At 43.0% G+C, this 19,074-nt stretch overlaps 1 protein-coding gene across 1 annotated transcript in view; it reads right to left on the reverse strand.

Moving 5' to 3' along the window:
- Nucleotides 1-517: 517 nt before the first annotated feature.
- Nucleotides 518-19,074, reverse strand: part of cad (carbamoyl-phosphate synthetase 2, aspartate transcarbamylase, and dihydroorotase) — a 25,857-nt gene continuing 7,300 nt past the window's right edge. The window contains exons 7-44 of the mRNA XM_020618189.1: nt 17,227-17,412; nt 16,997-17,106; nt 16,438-16,580; nt 16,080-16,211; nt 15,530-15,763; nt 15,180-15,401; nt 14,794-14,982; nt 14,584-14,708; nt 14,291-14,424; nt 13,852-13,964; nt 13,310-13,474; nt 13,143-13,228; nt 12,550-12,796; nt 11,902-12,000; nt 11,325-11,549; nt 10,620-10,802; nt 10,234-10,452; nt 9,835-10,002; nt 9,531-9,713; nt 8,630-8,734; nt 7,776-8,024; nt 7,421-7,502; nt 6,848-7,014; nt 6,538-6,702; nt 5,760-5,890; nt 4,762-4,964; nt 4,479-4,669; nt 4,218-4,358; nt 3,840-3,929; nt 3,553-3,694; nt 3,032-3,225; nt 2,867-2,941; nt 2,445-2,657; nt 1,957-2,082; nt 1,701-1,856; nt 1,381-1,482; nt 1,047-1,141; nt 518-807 (exon numbers count right to left, since the gene is read on the reverse strand). Coding sequence (XP_020473845.1) covers nt 708-807; nt 1,047-1,141; nt 1,381-1,482; nt 1,701-1,856; nt 1,957-2,082; nt 2,445-2,657; nt 2,867-2,941; nt 3,032-3,225; nt 3,553-3,694; nt 3,840-3,929; nt 4,218-4,358; nt 4,479-4,669; nt 4,762-4,964; nt 5,760-5,890; nt 6,538-6,702; nt 6,848-7,014; nt 7,421-7,502; nt 7,776-8,024; nt 8,630-8,734; nt 9,531-9,713; nt 9,835-10,002; nt 10,234-10,452; nt 10,620-10,802; nt 11,325-11,549; nt 11,902-12,000; nt 12,550-12,796; nt 13,143-13,228; nt 13,310-13,474; nt 13,852-13,964; nt 14,291-14,424; nt 14,584-14,708; nt 14,794-14,982; nt 15,180-15,401; nt 15,530-15,763; nt 16,080-16,211; nt 16,438-16,580; nt 16,997-17,106; nt 17,227-17,412 — 5,890 coding nt within the window. The 3' untranslated portion in view covers nt 518-707. The remainder of the gene's footprint in view (nt 808-1,046; nt 1,142-1,380; nt 1,483-1,700; nt 1,857-1,956; nt 2,083-2,444; nt 2,658-2,866; nt 2,942-3,031; nt 3,226-3,552; nt 3,695-3,839; nt 3,930-4,217; nt 4,359-4,478; nt 4,670-4,761; nt 4,965-5,759; nt 5,891-6,537; nt 6,703-6,847; nt 7,015-7,420; nt 7,503-7,775; nt 8,025-8,629; nt 8,735-9,530; nt 9,714-9,834; nt 10,003-10,233; nt 10,453-10,619; nt 10,803-11,324; nt 11,550-11,901; nt 12,001-12,549; nt 12,797-13,142; nt 13,229-13,309; nt 13,475-13,851; nt 13,965-14,290; nt 14,425-14,583; nt 14,709-14,793; nt 14,983-15,179; nt 15,402-15,529; nt 15,764-16,079; nt 16,212-16,437; nt 16,581-16,996; nt 17,107-17,226; nt 17,413-19,074) is intronic.

A 19,074-nucleotide genomic window follows, 5' to 3' on the forward strand; every position in this document is an offset into this window, starting at 1 on the left:
TCTGAACTTCTACAGTGTAAAGAAATCACAGTTACAATAATTACCCCTACACCATCAAGGACCGAAGATTATCTGATCCATTTTCAGTTAATGTTACACATTTAAAGAAAAGAAAAAGGAACATTATAGAAGCCAACAGTCTTTTCTTACAACAGAAATAACTGGCACTGTCACTGGTCAGAACCTGTATAATCCCGGCTGCTGGTTATGATAAACTTCACACAGCCAGCACACAGCTGTCTTCCCCCTTGAAACAACCCAACAGGTCCTTTGAAAGCTACCCACACCTGAGCAATTGAACAAACAGACCTTGGTTACAGTTGCTGATCCTTTTACACAAGTAAAAAAATATTTCAATTCTTAATCTTGCTCTTCATTAAATGCCCGTCTCCAGTCTTCTCCTTCTCCTCTAGTCAGGTGTGTTAACCATCGCAAAGAAGCGATAAAAAAAAAAAAATCTCTGGTCCCCAAAACAGCTGGTAATTGTTTTAAGACACAAAAATCCAGGTGCTGTTTATATATGGATGAGAAACAGGTAGTGGTTTCACTGGAGTGCATCTTAATGTTTTCATAAAGTCTCAACACCCATGGAGGACTGGGCTCTGGATTGTGTTACTGCAGGAAAGAACATGAAGGTACTGTGTCAACACTTATCACTACTCTTTTACCGTCTACCCATGTGTGCTACAAAGAGGCAGTACATGGGTTTATCTGCCCAGTACGGTGGCCAGCAGGGCCATTCGGATGTACATTCCATTCTCTGCCTGACGGAAATACGCTGCTCTCGGGTCTGTGTCCACCTCCACACTAAAAGAAAATGAAACAGTGTTTCAGGTCCATGTAGGTTATGAACAAGACTAAAGCATCGAACTGCATCTGATTTACATACTGTTGGCTAGTTAAGCACACATATGAGCCAGAGCACACTGTAATGACCATCTCTACTGTTGGTTTTCTGTGTGCTGCCAAAACAACGGTGAACTGCTGCAGCAAAGACCAGTTTCTCCCAGCTCTGATCATGTAGAATGGTTCTGAGGGGGCCTTACCTGATTTCATTGACTCTGGGCAATGGATGCATCACTACCATCTTCTTTTTGGCTACAGTCATGATGTGAGGAGTGAGGATGAACTGACCAAAACACTGAAAGTAAAACAAGAACAACCTAATTGTATAAGAATTCACAAAGCCACACATTTTAAAACAGAGACCCAAATCTTGGATTTCCAAAAAAATTCAATCAAGTTTTCAAATGACAGTGTGCTGAAGTGCAATAAAATGTAGAAGGCATCGTATATTCGAAGATGCCTCCAGACCATTTTGTCTATCCTAATCTGAAAAGAAACCAAACACGGTTAATAAAATGAGAAAAGTTCACTTACGGCCTCGTACTCCTCCTCAGATGCAAACCTCTCCTTCTGGATCCTCGTCATGTAGAGGACATCGGTCTCAGGCAGAGCTTCCTCAATGCTGTCAAACTCCTCCTGCACACAGGCAAACATGATCTTATTTAGTCTGAGTCCGTTATAATTTGACTGAAGTAATTAAATTACATGTTTGCTTTTTTTTTTTTTTTTTTTTAGAATTTTTATTATTCAAAATGTTTAAAGCTACAGTGAAACAAATCCGATTATCCCTCAACAGCTGGTTTGCTGTCATGCTACATTTTTGTATGTGCAGTATTCATGCACAGCGTTCACACCTGTTTGATGCCCTTTGAGGCCACATAGCTGATGATCTCGGCTGGCATGTGGAGGTTCTTGGGAGCCACGTAGCGCAGGGTGATGCGGTACTGAGTCAGCAGTTTGGCGAGGGAATGAACCGTGCGGCCGTGCTTCAGATCTCCAACCATGGTTATCTGGAAGGACACAGAATCATTTACTGGCTTTCTACATATAGCTCTGTTCCAGTTTAAGCTCTCTAAGGATTTAAATGTAAAAGGCTGTCCTGCCCCTCACCGTCATGCCGTTGACCGTCCCCAGTTCCTCTCTGATGGTGAAGACGTCCAGCAGGGCTTGGGTCGGATGTTCTCCCACACCATCTCCAGCATTGATTAGCGGCTTACGGCAGTGACGAGATGCACTCTGAATGGCGCAGGGGGACATTAGTTGTATGAACACGAACAAAGTGAACATTCTCCAAACTGGTGTTAGTAAGAGGTTGTGTAATGCTACAGTATTAGTATGTTTCAACAAATTTTACTTGGTATTTACTTTTGAGCATGGAAAATGATTAAGTCATGTGATGACACCTGAGCCATCAGTACTCTGATGAAGCCCATGAGATGCAGTTAAATGATCAAAAGAAAAATGAAGTGAACCTTGTTTCTATGCACTTTTTGGATATCTGCAGTACTACCTGCATGCCAAATGATTTGGTTTATACTTCAGTAATAAGTGGTGAAGGCCCATGAATCATGTCTGAACTTTACATCCCTGAAGCTCACCTCTACAGCTCCAGGTACTGGGTGTCGGAGCACCAGAACGTCGGCATAGCAGCTCATGGTCTGAACGGAGTCAGCCAGCGATTCTCCTTTTTGTGTGGATGAGGTGGATTCGCTGAAGTGGACGACTGAGCCGCCCAGACGCTGCATGGCTGCTGCAAAGGAGCTGCTAGTGCGAGTGCTGACCTCATAGAACATGGACGCCATCACCTTACCCTGCACAGCAAAAACATAAAAGAATGAGTTGTTGAGCTGAGAGCACAGTCACTTTTCTGCAGTCTGACACACAATCGCAGAAAAATACCAACTTGTACACGTCTCAAACAAACATGTCAAGGTTTAACACCGTGTTTGGGTGTTCAGACATGCAGGAGTTGGTCTCCAGTGAAAGGACATGTGTGAACACCTTTCTGAAGGTCACCTACCTTCAGGATTTCCAGACTTCGTTCCTTCTGAACCAGCAAACGCAAAGTGTGGGCAACATTGAAAAGGTGTGAGATCTGAAATAGGAAAAAAAGCATCCTACAAATTAGACAGATGTTTTTATCATGAAACTGAATCACGCTCTGTGTGTCATCTGCTAAGTGTACCTGCTCCTTGCTGAACTGGCTGACAGACAGGATGTGCTGGCCAACCAGCAGGTGTAGGAAAGGGGACATCTGGATGTGGGACAACTGTCCAGAAGGTGTCAGACCTGTTCCAGGCACGGGAGACAGCAGCCTGGACAGAGGAGGAGGGAGGCTGTAACCATCACTGGCACCGGCCGCTGAGAACAAGCTCATCTCTACGGTGAGAACAATGACACCATGTACACATTATTTTTATCAGTTATACAGCACCATTTTTTGATCCTTTCTTTGTGATAATGACCTTGTGTCTTTAAAACAACTGAAGAGGAAGTATTTTTTCTTTCATTACAACTTGTTCCTTTTAAGCAAATTCCTTTTCAGTCTGTATGTGGGTGGGGCAGGCAGGGAATCAAACTGTGTTCATCTGTGTATTTTGGTCAAATATAAATACTCAAAAGAAAAGAAGAATTGTGTTTCCTTGTTACACTGCATGATACTCACTATAGTAGATGTGTGTCAAAGCATTATGGGAGTTGTGCTACCTGGTGGCAGTCCAGGATCAGAGCAGCGGTGGATGCGGGGTGGCAGTATGAAGCGGTTCTCTCCTACGCAGCGACGAGGGCTGGGTGCTCGGGTTCGAACCAGGCTTTCCCGAGGAGGAGTGCAACGAAGGTGCTCAGGACTCTAACGCACAAGAAATAGACATTTTCAGAATAAATGATCATAATGTCCAGTACTTACACAGAAGATAAGCAGTCACACAGTGGTTTCAAGCAGTCTATGCATAAGACTAGAGTAGGACTTATTTCTGTTTATTCACTTATAATACCATAGGGATTTCTTTAACAGGCTTTAAAGGATGGACGGCAGCCTTGGCCCACGTCTTCACATCTTCACCATAACCTGGAGGTACCAACACCTGAGAGACAGAAATGGGTTGAAGCAGTTCTTCTGTCTAACATCAGGCAAATAAATGTTTTATAGTCATTGTTTTTATGTTTATGTGTTCCATACATGTACTGTTAATGTATAATTATTTAACATTTGAACATAAATGACATTTTATACCAAAGCAAAACTAAGATGAAGAAGAAATGTTGTAGGTCACGGCAGTGATAAGAAAAGCTATACAGTGAAGTTCACCCTGTTGAGTTTACATTTAAGTTAATACAGCTCCCCCGAGTCAAAAGCACAAAAAAATACTGACCTGGCCATCGATATAGGCCACCTCTCCTCGCAGAACTACGCGGCGGACTTTACCCTTCACCTTCAGACCTTGGAAAGGTGTCCACTTGGACTTGGTGAACTGCATGGCCTCAGGAATAACCCACTCCTGCTCCAAGTCCACCTGAAAGCAAAGAAGAAGCGTGAGCATTATTTGTCTGACTCTGTGTAAGCATTAAAAAACACAACACCCATAGCCATGTAAATAATTATATCCTGTTATTGCATATGTGTTTGTGTGTACCTCCACATAGGTGTTCTCCTGCACCGGCAGGTTGAAGATCTTTCGTGGATTGTCATAAAGACGTGTGATAATATCGTCCAGAGTCAGACGCCCATCGCTGACGGCAGTTAGCAGCAGCGGCAGCATCGTTTCCAGGCCAGGGTAACCCGGAGGAGGACAATCAGCATTCTTCTCCTCTACGGTGTGGGGAGCTAGACACACAACACAAAGATCATGCAGCTCAGGGCTGAGGTAGCACTGGTTCCTGTGGGCAGTGACTGAACCAGAGTGCATGGTTACTGACCGTGGTCAGTGGCAAAGCAGTCAACGATGTCCAGGTTCTCCCAGAGAGCCTCCATGTCCTCACGGGTTCCCAGCATGGGGCGGACCTGCGCACGTCCTTCTCCTATATCTGCCACATCGTCTTCGCACAGGAAGAGGTGATGAGGGGCCACCTCGCACGTTACCTGGATTCCTTTCTGTTTGGCTGCCCGGATGATCAGGAGCTGATCAAGAAGAGGTAGGTCATTTTAATCCCATGGAGAAACTGGGCCAACTGAGCAGTGGAAAAGGTGACATGTTACACAATGCAGGCAAAATCTAAAAAGTACAATGGATTAAAGTATATACTGCAAGTAAGCACCATAGGGCGAGTTAGAGCATTATGAGGACAGGCTGGATGAAAATGGGTATTATTCTCACCGATTAAGTAACATTCAGGTGAATACAATTGACTGTATACAAGATGGATGACATGAAGGTGCCCAGAAGTAGTTGCCCCCCCCCTGCAGTATAGGTCCTAAAACCCACCCCTTCATGTTAGCAAAATGAGACAAACTAAAAATTCTAAGTACAATTCAAGGAGATTTTTCCCAGAGTTGATTTCTGTCATTTTTGGTACAAGTGGTAATTTTTCTAGCAAGTGTGTTTTTATTAAGTTATTTGTTGATATAAAAAGGGGTGCATTCAGGTGATTTGACAGCTTTGATTGCCGTCACTCCACTTCTCGTCGCACCTCCTCAGAATCTGGCTGCAAAACACCAAGATGGCAGCCGCCATATTTATGATATTTTGGCTTCACCTTTTACATAGTGGAGGGAAGTGTTGACATGTCATTCATCTCTATATACAGTCTATGGTGCACACACAATGTTTAGACAATAAACGTAACCAAATTTAGAGAATAAGTTACAAAACCAACAGCAATATTCTCATCTTTTCACAGCCCGGTATTGCACTGTTTACAAAATAACTATTTGAAAATATTTTTTTTTTTTTTTTTTTTTTAAACCTTCTTTTTCTTCCTCCTTCTTGGCCACGTGGCAGATGTGAACTGGCCGCTGGTAAAGCTGGGCCACCATGAGGACTGCAGCCACCGTCTGCTTCTCAGCGTGAGCTACGATGGGCATCTGCTTCGGCCACTTCTCAAAATGCTGTAAACAGAACCAGGAGGTTCCATTAGTGGATGGGGTGGGAAGCTAAGACTAACTTCACACTGGTCTTCATGAAGAAGCAGGTTTTAAGGCTTAAGATGTAGCCACTAAATACTGTCTGCAAATTTCCAGAGTGCACTGACCAAAAAATGTTTGGTCTAGTGTCAGAAAACATGATTTTTAATTCAAATGTGAATGGTTTAGATCCTAATCTGACTCAAAATAAAGGAAACTGAAGTTCTAAAATATGTTTTGACAAAATATAATTTGTAAAAATTAACTGTAAACAAAAGCTCAATTCTTATTCGATTTACTTTAGCTTATACTATTTTAAAGAACAAAAACTACTGTTAAGTGTCCCAGTAACAATAATGGCAGCCTGGTAATGTCACCACCACCGGGTTTGATGGACCTGCTCTTTTTAGTGCCCTATATATGAACAGACCTGAAGCACTAAGAAAAGGTTTACTGGCTTGTGCCAGATGAAAACTTCATTTTGGAAAACACACTTATGTTAACTGTCACTTACCTTAGTACATATTTCCATCATCATAAAGAACAAATCAAATCCCCTGGAAAACGAAAACTTTTTTTGTAAACAAAGTCTGTTTTCATTTGATAGTGTGGAGTTTAGTGACTTAGCCTACTTCCATCCAGAGAGAGACGTTGTCCATCTTTAATGTGGAGAAGGTGTCGTTCAGGTACATCTTCAGACCAGCAGCCTGGCTAGCCATGGACGGCAGGACAGCAACATTGTCTGAGGCAGCACCCACATACAGTGCGTAGTCACAGCGGCAGCCTGCTTTGGCCAGCTGATGACACAGAAACAGGTCTGATACTTTCCCCCCATTTCAATTAAATTTCTATTTAAAAATGCCATATAAAAACATTTCTGGCTTTACACTAACATTAAACTGATCTTTTCAGATGGGTTGACGCACTACAGCAGAAACAAACCTTCTGCACCAGAGCCAGAGTACCAGGATCAGTGATGGCAGGGGACGTGTTGGGCATCGCGCACACCAGCGTCACTCCTCCTGCCAGAGCAGCTGCCGTGCCAGAGGAGAAGTCCTCTTTATGGGTGGCACCAGGCTCCCGCAGGTGAACGTGAACATCGATCAGACCTGAGAATCAGTCACAAAAGAAACAGACCTTGTTAAAATTTGCCATCAGAGAATGACTGACAACATGCACACTAGTCTTATCCTGGTTTTGATCATGTGTGACATAAACATGGCAGATCTGCCTAAACATGATTCACACACTGTCCAGGTTTCAGAAAAGAAATGTAAACAACAGCTGTCAAATTGAAACTTTTGTATTATTTTTTTCTACAAGTATTATTTTCTACTAGTAGTGCAATTTTTTTTTTTAATACTGTTCAAAACAACAATTTGACCTGGCGATGAGATGCAACTGAGATGCCAAACTGCTGCAAGTGTGAGGCGTGTTCTTTTATTTGAGAAGAGAAGACTAGTAAACACAAGCAACATCAACAAAGAGCTGCTTCCGCTGGTTGCAGAGACTCACCAGGCAGGCGGACCAGGGTCTGGGATGTCATGCTGTCAATATGAGTTTTCACTGGTGGCATCCTACCGACCTGATGAAGAGCCTGCAACACATCAGATCGTTTTACACATGTTGCCACACAACTGTAAGCAAAGTCCTGGCACCCAGAAACAACTCTGTCAGGCAGGTTGAAGTGAAACAGTTGTGTTTCCAGTCCCAAAGTGAATCTGATGCGAGCTTAGAACTGTTGCGTTCAGCCACCGCAGACACTCTCCAACTGAAACTGTAAACTACTGCATCAAAATTCAAGCTGAAAGTTACAGACCATTTAAACTCGTTTAGTCTAAATCACCTGACACAAAAAGTCACAACTCACCTGAACAAAGAGCTTGGTGCACTTGATGTCGATGATGAGCGGGACAGAGTAGTCGATGGCCATACGTCTCGTCCTGTAGCCTTTGGTGACAAAGGAGGAGAGCCTGCGACCTCCACTGTTCCTCATGGAGAGGTTGATGACCAGGTCAAAGTGGTTTTCAGCCAGGTAATTCATGATGCTGCGCTGCTTGTCTTTGGTGGGACACTCACTGTCGTCATCCATCTCAAACAGCCAATCCACCGCTGTCACCTGGAGACAAGGAGGTAGATGAGCCTCATGGCTTTGTTTTATAACTAGTCAGCATATAGCAACCACAGTGCCGTTTCATAAATTGGGCAGACAGCCGACACTAACATAAATCATTGTTCCACCTCTGACATGACACCGTTTGTTTGACTCTTTTGCTCTATAAATCATCAAATTTACAATAAATTCTAAAAGCCGTACAGACAGAAACAGGTGTTTACCTGGCATCACACCTTAGTCAATATTATATTGTACACTAAAAGAAGTGACAGTCTGGGGTTGGAATTTGCACCATCAAGAATAAAAGTGTTCAAAGACAGATTATTTAACAGCTAGTATACTGTACATCATACTGTCACAAACTCTTTCAAAGAACTGGCCCCCATGTACATATGGACATGCTGCAAGGACTAAATACTTAAATTAACCTATCTAGGACTTAAAGCTGAGCTTTGTCACATCAGAAATACTACGTTTTACTCCACATTGAGTTCATTTATTATATGCAGTACATACTAATCGCTAGGTGTCAGTATGCTTTTTCCATGTCTGATGAGACTCCTGGTGTTACACATCAAACTACTGAAGCTTATTTTAAAGAGAATTACCTTCACTCCATGTTCTGTGTAGAAATCAGCAGTGCCCATACTGGCATACAGGTCATAACCCAGAGACTCCAGCGTCTTCACAGTGGGCAGCAGCTCACTCTTGTTCTGAAAACACAAAGCATCAACAACTCTGGCTAAAAAACATTGGTAGAGGCAACAGTAAACTGTCAAACGAGGATTCTTCATGCTTTCAGCCCTTTATAGCACTGACCTCTAGGGCTTGTGACGAGATCTCACAATATTAAACGTGACGATAATTCTCAGCGAGGCAAAAGCTGCCTTGTGATATCAGTATATAACAGAACCAGGCCAGTATGACATAGTGTGACCATACAGCTCAGCAAAAACGCAGCTCCCTGCTTTGTTTTAACACTAGAAGCTGCATTGGTTAGGGAGTAAGAGGTTGCAGGGGAAGTGCTGCAGGCGTGTACAATACGTTGTGACTTAGCTGTAAATAAACAATTATATATCTTGAGAAGAGTCTGGCATCTAATGACGGAACCTTACGAGCCCTGTAAGCACACACCGCCCAACAGTCTGGATGCACTTTCACATTATGTTGAAAGGGAAGGTGTGTCCAGACATTTGACTGGTAGCGTACCTCCTGAGCGGTGCTGATATTTAGCTCCTAGAACTTTCCTCCAAAGCAGGTGGAGGGCAGTGAAAACAGAAGTAGAGCCTGGGACAAGTGCTACACATTCTGTTTGGTAGGTTCCTACAGTTGAAACCCAGTATCTAATGTCAATTACAATTTCTTATGACATTGCAAAGCAGTTAATCTCTACACTGCAAATGATCAACTTCCAGCTGAACACGACATTTACATTTGCCAAGTTACCGACTGTTGGCTCCCTGCTTAAAAGAGTGTTTAATTTAGATATCAGTCCCATTCTGCAGGTACCTTGTAGCTGCCGATGGAGAGCAGGATGTTCTTTTTGGGGATCTTGAAGCCTGTGGAGAGCATGGCTTTGAGGTAAGCCTCATATCGGTTTTCTCCAAAACAGGCCACCTCTCCAGTGCTGGTCATCTCCACCCCAAGCACCACATCAGCTCTGGCCAGCCGAGAGAATGAAAACTGGGGAACCTAGAGTACATGTGACATGCGGTTGGGAGGAATACATGACAGCGTGAGCTGAAATGGACTCTTGCTCTCTATATAGTCCCAACAAGTGATAAAAAGTCATAGTTTAACTTTGCTGGGTTACCTTGACTCCCACAATCCCTTTTCCATTCATTAGGCCCACAGGCTCCACTTCCTCCCCCATAATGGCCTGGGTTGCCAGGGCAACAAGGTCCAAACCCAAGGTCTTTGATACAAAGGGGAAGGAGCGAGAAACCCTGACGTTGCACTCAATCACCTTCAGCTGGTCATCCTATAAATCAAAATACAAGATTCAACTGTTGGGCCAAATAGACCAACTTGGTAAAAATGTCAATGTTAAGGCCTGAAGGAAAACCAGTTTAAATGGCTGAAACGTCACATATACAGTAACTACAATATCATGATATTATCTCAAGTGACCATCGCCCACCCCTACTATGACTTATCCATGTTATTGGAGTTATTAAAACTAACACGGAAGAATCGCCAGAAGAATACCCACCTTGGCGATCAGCTGCAGGTTGAAGGGTCCAGTGACCTGCAGCTCCTGGCCAATGGCATGAACGATCACCTTGATCCTCTCCATGGTCTTCTGGTTGAGGTCCTGGGGCGGCGTCACCAAGGTGGCGTCGCCAGAGTGAACACCTGCATTTTCCACATGTTCACACACTGCAATGGCCATCACTACGCCATCACATGCTACTGCGTCCACGTCTATCTCCTGAAAGTGAAAAACCTTGCTGACTTGATTTTATATGGTTCATACTGATGGGGTGCAGACATTTCACCGCAACAAACTCTGCTTAAATTATTGTAAGTTATGGATTAAGTCCTTCTGACTGATAATCTCAGAGTCCATCTTAATGAACTGTGAGCCGCTTTTCTAACCTTGGCCTCCTGTATGAATTTGGAGATGACAACAGGGTGCTCCTTGGACACTGCTACAGCGTTAGTCAGGTATTTCTCAAGGTCATGGTCACTGTAGGCGACATTCATGGCTGCACCGCTGAGAACGTAGGAAGGACGAACGACGCAGGGGTAACCCACTGTCTCACAAAACTTCACAGCAGACTACAGGAAAGAGATAGGGAATGTAAAATGCACTGTTAGGAAGACCAATTTGTCTTCCTGTAGCACAGTGTGCAGAACAAAACCTAACAGTACATCACAAAACCACAAGCTATTAAAAAATATGCCACATAAGCACAGAATCATTCTATCACAAGAATGCTCCCATGTAGCATACATTCTCCCTTCATCATATTGTGTTCTTGTTGTATTCTTCATTATGCTTCTTTCATCGGCTGTTTTACAGTGCATTAAATTTTGAGATTTACATTTTGGTTCCCATGTATCTGCGTTATATTTCACTTATATTGTGTGGCATTCGTGTGGATGGCAAAGTAGGAATGGCATTGTACAGGGAAACGTGTTTCCTCACTGTGCATATAACAATAAACACTTGACCTTGACCTTTGGCCCTCCAAAATGTCACAGTGCTGCTTTTGAAATCCTGAGTGGATTTGAAACACCTGGATTTTCATATTTTGAAATCAAAGAACTCGGTGTGTTGTAAACATATTCTGGTGTTACCTCAGTGTCAGAGAGCTCCTTCCACTGTGGCTGACTGATGCCGATGGTGTCCAGCATTCTTGAGAACTTGAACCTGTTTTCTGCATTGTCGATGAACTCGGGTGAAGTTCCCAAGATGCGGCACTGCTGGCGGTGCAGCGACATGGCGATGTTGTTGGGAAGCTGGCCTCCCATTGACAGGATCACTCCCTCAGGGTTTTCCTTTTCATAGATATCCATCACCACCTGGCATATGTACAGGACAGAAGTCTCAGAGTCTACATGAGAAGCAGAGGCTATGAAATGCAGCTGATGCTGCTTTTATTAATCTCTTACTGTCTGCTGAGACGACACAGAGGTGTTAAGTTCTATGGTTATTTTTGAGGCCGTAGTTTGTTGTGTTACATTAAACTGCATAATATTGTCAGACATTGCTGCTGTTTTTTCTCCCTTACATACTAACTGTAACAATCCAGTACAACACCATCATAAGATGGAAAATTAAATCATTTCCATCTCGTTATCATTTTTCTGACACAGTCTTTAATGTAAAGGCTCCAGCTTCGCCTTTAGTAAGGCTGCAGTAGAAAAGACTTACCTCAAAGGAGATCTCATCAAAATAGAGGCGGTCACACATGTCATAGTCCGTACTGACTGTCTCAGGATTGTAGTTCACCATGATGGTTTTAAAACCCATCTGAAATAAATGTTTCAAAAATGTTAAGTTAATCTTTCAAAATAAGAAAGAAAATCACTTTGTTGGGTTCGAATTACAAAGTTTGGCCGCAGCAGAATTTACTTGTCAAGCTCAGTGAGCTGTAATAAGAGCTCTCATTCAACAGCCATCATTTTCAGTGCTGAGAGCTAAGATTTGAAAATTATTGTAAATTGTTTAAAATCAGTTTGTGTTCTTAATTAAAATATATAAATTCCTTGACACATTTTTTTAATTACGCTGTTTAAAACTTCTTTGCATATTCTTTTTTAAATCAGTCAATAATAACATTCAATTATTTTTGTGTTTCATTCACATGCCTTTTGTTATTCTTTGGTAAAAACGATCACATACCAGACATATTAACAAAGAACACGCTCTCTACAGCTCGGAATTAAAGAAAAATAATTATAAAAACTCCTCACTGCTAGTTTAGTTTGTCTAATGTAGCTTTAAGTAAAGAAAAAAAGTTTTAAATGAATCTAGAAAAGTCCATGACACTCCCACATTACGAGACCCTGTCAGACCTACCTTCCTGAGTTCTGTGATGCATCCGACTGCGCACCAATCAAACTCCACACTGCTGCCGATGCGATAGACGCCGGAGCCGATCACCATGACATGCTGTTCGGTGAAGCTCAGGTCGTTCTCTGTGCCGTGGTAGGTCAGGTACAAGTAGTTAGTGTGGGCAGGCCATTCGGCCGCCACCGTATCAATCTGCTTCACTACAGGGAGGATGGACCAGTTTTTACGCAGCTTCCTTACAGCTAGCTCCGTGCTGTGGAATGAGGAAATGGGTAAAACTCACAGCAGGAAACACAAACTTCACACAATTCTGTTTTTTTTAAGCTCGTATCACTTCATGTAAAGAGCCATTTATCCACATACACAGCAATGAAAGAGCAGGCTATTGTAACAGGAAAGACACTGATAAGCTGCCTGGATCAACACAGAGACTCATTAACTGAGCCTTCATACATGACAAGATCGTCTGCACACCCTAATACGTCAGCCTTTTCATAGTCTGGCCTACAAATTAAACTTTGCGATACAAAACTGCTGCAGCTGCTGGTTTGAAATGATTTTATAACATGATCTCGGGTCCTCATTTGCTTTTTGCCCACCTCTGTACAGCCAGTGCAATCTGCTTGTCTGAGAAGCCTAGCTGCTTGGCCTTTCGCATCACCTCTGGGGGGACGCTGCTCTCATCCTGGTGGAAAGGACAAAGACATGTCATGGATAAGGAAACTGCTGTTAATTTCACACCTTAGTTACCTGTTACAAACCGCACCTGGCTGTACATCTCCAGCAGTCGCTCATGGTCAGTGATGTTCTTCATCTTGTGTAGGAACCAGCGGTCGATCTTGGTGAGCTCATACAACTGGTCCACCGTGTAGCCGGCTTTGAACGCCGCTGCCAACACAAAGATACGCTTGTCGGTGGGAGTCTGCAACTCCTGGTGAGCAGAAGGAGCAAGAACAAGGCATGGTGAGTTAGTCTGATGAAAATAGATACCATTGTCAGCTAAGAGCATGTTGCTGAAGCTAAGTTTATATTTAGTGACATCAGTAATGGCTGAAGATACAGATTGCTTTATAAACAATGAGCCATATACAGTAAGGCTTGTATCATTACACCACGTCTAGAGAGAGCAGCGAAGTGTATTTTGTGACTTGACATAGAAACTTTGACATTATGTGACAATGAACGCTGAACGTAATGTCATGATTAAAATTATCAGCAGTGACAACATTTAAGAGAAACTCACAACTGACAGCTGAACAGTGAAAACAGAAAATTAGAAAGTACAAACTGCTTCCTTGTTTATTTTACCTTTTCAGAGACAGGTTTGATGGTGTGGTCAAAGCCCACACAGTTCTCATCCACCATCCTCAGTGCTTTCTGGAAGGCCTCCTCAAAGCTACGGCCAATAGCCATCACCTCACCTGTCGAGAGAAGTATTCAGACAAATGCACGTGTTCTGCGAACTGCAACACTTCATGGAACAAGCTTGTGACTCGCTCAAAAACTCACTAAGTCACATTTGACAGGCTTTAGATTCTCCACACACTGGGAGTTAAGTTTCAGTGATAATCTACTTGTTGAAACTGTTTGTGTTCCTGCTGCTTTGCCTGTTTAGTTTACAGCTCCCTATTGTTAATAACAATCTCTGTGGGCTCTTAAAATCACAGCAAACTGTTTCCTTTATCCAACACATTTCATTCATTATGGCAAAAAGAATAAGCAAAATTGTTTTATCACCGCCTCCTACCAACACTCTTCATGGAGCTGCCGATCGTGGTGGAGACCCTGAGGAACTTGCTGAGATCCCAGCGAGGCACCTTCACCACACAGTAGTCCAGACTAGGTTCAAAGTTTGCTGTTGTTGAGCCGGTCACAGAGTTCCTGAAAAAGATTGTACAATTACATTATTTTCAAAGCAACCTATGAACATTTTTCATTACTGAAATCAGAAAAGTCCAGAAAGTTATAGAGGGCTTAAAGATGATGGACAATAATCTCGTCTAACACTGTCGACTATAACGCTTCAAGAGAGAGACGTACTTGAGCAATGGAAGTGGGATCCCCAGGCCAAGTTTAGCTGCTACGTAGGCCAGGGGGTAACCTGTCGCCTTACTGGCCAAGGCCGAGCTCCGCGACAGACGGGCATTCACCTCGATGATGTAGTACTGCAAAAACATTCAACACTCTGGTTAGAACAGTCTGTGCTGGGCTGTTCGTTTGGGCTCTCAGAACATGGAGCGCAGCTTTTACCTGATCAGATTCAGGGTTCAGAGCGTACTGGATGTTGCACTCTCCCACAATGCCAAGGTGCCTGACAACTTTGATGGCTGTGTTCCTCAACATGTTGTACTCGTGGTCGTTCAGTGTCTGACTGGGCGCCACCACAATGGATTCTCCAGTATGGATGCCCAGAGGGTCAATATTCTCCATGTTACACACCTAAACACAACTCATAGTCACATCTGCAGCTCACTGTCAAGTGGGACATCTCTGTCTGATATAGAAAACACACAATATCAACAACTGTGCACCAAATGCCATTTTAAGTTTGGTAGTATTACACTTAACCTAAATGCGCCATGCACTGATGATGCTAGTTTTCATTACACTTAATGGTGTTTATCTTCTTTACTCACAGTGACACAGTTATCGTAGGCATCCCGAACCACCTCGTACTCAATCTCTTTCCAGCCTTTCAGGGATTTATCCACTAGCACCTGGGAGGTGTGGGAAAAGGCCGACATCACCAGAGAGGTTAGCTCCTCTTTGTTGTTGGCAAAGCCGGAGCCCAGACCACCAAGAGCGAATGCTGAACGAACCAGAACGGGGTAGCCAAGACGCTCTGCAGCTGCCAAAGCCTAGTGAAGGTAAAAGTGCATGTTCAAGAAGCACAAACTACAGGAAAAAGCTGACTAGAAGCCAGGTGTCGAGAGACTAGATGTAATGAATCTGGGCTGCTTGCTTTGATATGCCAGTGTGTCCTCACCTGCTCCACAGAAAGCGCCGCTTCACTGGGAGCAACATGCTCGTTGATCTCTTCCATCTTCTCCACAAAGATTTTTCTGTCTTCAGTCATCTCGATGGAGGCCACTGGTGTTCCCAGAACTTTTACTTTATATTTCTCAAGGATGCCCAGCTTGGTCAGCTCCACGCCACAGTTCAGAGCAGTCTGACCACCGAAAGTCAACAGGACGCCGTCGGGACGTTCATTTTTTATCACCTGTAACAAAAAAACGTGGGAGGACATGCAGCATGTCAGACATGTTGGATTAGTTTCTGAATCACGCATGCCTGCTGTTGGTTAATGCGGCTTGTCGAGGAAAAGGGAGCGCTTGGTTTGATGCAAGGGATCTCACTGCTAACGCAAACACAGAATAACCATTGTCACGTGAGATAGCACAGGGCTCTAGATCACTTTTCACAAAACGATTTATCGTGCAGCCCTACCAGAATGTGAAAAGCCTATTACTTCCCATATTCTCTCGTTTTATTAGTAAGATCATCATATCAATTACAAAGTTACTACAGATCCATACCTGAGTGACATACTCCGGTGTAATCGGCAGGAAGTAGACTTTATCGGCCAGTCCCTTGGAGGTCTGGACAGTAGCAATGTTGGGGTTGATCAGCACAGTCTGAATATTCTCTTCCTTAAGAGCCTTAATAGCCTGGAAAATAAAAGAAAAGAACATCAGCTGGAACATTAGCCACGTGGAAGACCTCAAACTGTGGATCACATTAAGAATAGAAACCGTAAACTTTCAAGCCGATTGAACTGCACCGTCCACCCCACAGTCCTACATTTTCCTGTAGCCCAAAATTACTTTTATGCTCATTTTAAAGATTTTGCCTCTATGACTAGCTGCCCCAATGAAGAGGTCTTCCTTTACAGACCTGGGAGCCAGAGTAGTCGAACTCCCCAGCCTGGCCGATGGACAGCCCTCCAGAACCCAGGATGAGGACCTTCCTGGGTCGAAATACCTCTTCAGGCCTTGGGGAACCAGGGAATGTCAGGTGCTCCATCAGACGCTGCTTCACTGAAGGGAAAACAAAAATAGATATTTATATTTTGACACATGTATTAATAGAATCATTTTAATGGACTTTTATGAACCAGTAGAAAATAATACTGAAATGACAAACAATGTGTCACAACAATTAAACAACCTGGGTCGATTGTTACAGCATATTAAGGTTCCACTCATGCAAGCACTGCATAAAACTTTCTTTTGTTAGGAAGCCTCAGGAATATCTTTACTAACAGATGGAGAGATGGGAAAGTCTCAGTAATAAACTAAAAATACACAATATCAAAAAGTAGTTAACCTTACAAATGTAAGTCAAACCCCAGGTGTAAGGTGTCACATCAGTCGGCCTGAGAAATAGCGTTTCACATAAGGAGCTGATGCATGAAAATAAAAAAAAATAAACAAAACACTGACACTGTTCTTACCAGATTGTGTAGCGTTTCCCTCCTTGTGCTCCTTGACAGTGTCCAGGAAGACATCGAACAGGCTGACCAGGTCTGTGGGACCTGCCATGTGCTCCGGGTGGAACTGAACACTGGAGAAAATACATCATAAAGGATTCATCACATTTTATTGGGAAACAAGGCGTCGGACCAACCAAACTGACAATTCTGGTGTGTGTCATCTCAGCACCTGGCATTTCCAAGCACATTACCTGAACAGGGGTTGCGTGTTGTGTACAATGCCCTCGCTGGAGTGATCATTGGCATTGGTAAAGAGGACGTCCCAGTCTTTCGGCAGGGTCTTGGGATCGACAGCGAAGCCGTGGTTTTGACTGGTGATAAAGCAGCGATCTGTTCCCTTGTGGATGCACGGCTGGTTGTGGCCACGGTTACCATACCTGAGTCGGGAGGAGACTCAAATCAGTGGAGTTATGTACAGCGGCTCGTATTGTAGACTAGTTAAGCATGTCATTATGTTCATGTCCTTTCAATAAAAAAATAACCTCAAATAATTGTTGTTGTTCACCTTTAATTTATCACATACTGTATGTTAAAAAAAAAAACTAAATATTTCATGACCAATACTCGGTGTGAAAGGACTAATATGAACACACAGTAGCTTTAACTGATGTTTCATTCTGGCTTTTAATAAAAAATATCAGAAGCTTTTCTACTGAGATGACTGAGATAACTACAATGTCCTGATAGTTCAATTAAAACTGTTAAATGTGACTCTTAAAGCAGAACATAATTTTAGACAATACACTGCTCACAGACACCTACACTGTTTAAATGACAACCTGTGTTTCTATTTTGATTTTAAAACATTATTACGGCTTTAGCCTAAAGCTTGGTGGGAGATCTGTGCAACAGTAAAAGGAGGACAGCACAGGAAGAAATGCATTTCATTATATTAATAAAATATCGTAATCCATTCATGAAAGCATTGCTGCTGCAGATGGGAAATTTAGTGGGAAGCGAACTCATTTAAAATGGAAGGACGAAAACCCCAAACTGTCATGATGAGCATGTTTCAGGAAAAGAAAGACACTTACCAGATCCACATTTTAATGCATTTGTTATTATAATCACAGTACACATCCTTAAGCTGTTCTGTCCAGGTAAAGAGAACACGTTTAAGGGCCCAGTTTTGATAGACCTGTACTTTCCTACAACAAAGTCCTGTGAACAATCTGTGATTTGAATTTCACTACAATCCCAATCTACGCTTACATACCAACAACATTCCAGCAAGGTAATGGGAAGATTCATTATCAGGCTCCGACCTTCACACGGAGCCTGATAAAGCTGACATCGCTGAAGTCTCAGGGTCGGAAACAGACCTCCCTAGTCCCACAGATGTGCGGAGTTCCACAGTGAGGAGCGGAGAGCTCTGTTTGTTTAGTCTTTTTCAGAACAAGGCCAACACTCCACAGCTCGTACAGGAGAGCCTGGATGGCTGAGAACTGCCGAAGGCTGGATTTCACATCACAGCTCTTCCAAAGACAATGTGTGGCTGGGAATCTCTGATTCTAGAGAGTGCAAAAGAGTAGCGCACATTTCTAACTTTGTCGTCTTACAAAAGTGTTTTAGGAGCTCGGTAGTAAACCGACTGAGCTGCAGACATGAGTGCAGGCCGACATTACAGGTGCTGGTCATAAAATTAGAATATCATCAAAAAGTTGATTTATTTCATTAATTCCATTCAAAAAGTGAAACTTGTATATTATATCCATTCATTACACACAGACTGATATATTTCAAATGTTTATTTCTTTTAATTTTGATGATTATAACTGACAACCAATGAAAACCCCAAATTCGGTATCTCAGAAAATTAGAATATTACTGAATACCAATACAAAGAAAGGATTTTTAGAAATCTTGGCCAACTGAAAAGTATGAACATGAAAAGTATGAGCATGTACAGCACTCAATACTTAGTGTGGGCTCCTTTTGCCTGAATTACTGCAGCAATGCGGCGTGGCATGGAGTCGATCAGTCTGTGGCACTGCTCAGGTGTTACGAGAGCCCAGGTTGCTCTGATAGTGGCCTTCAGC

The sequence above is a fragment of the Monopterus albus genome, unplaced genomic scaffold (assembly GCF_001952655.1).
Source record: "Monopterus albus unplaced genomic scaffold, M_albus_1.0 scaffold202.1, whole genome shotgun sequence".
In the NCBI taxonomy this organism is placed as follows: domain Eukaryota; kingdom Metazoa; phylum Chordata; class Actinopteri; order Synbranchiformes; family Synbranchidae; genus Monopterus; species Monopterus albus.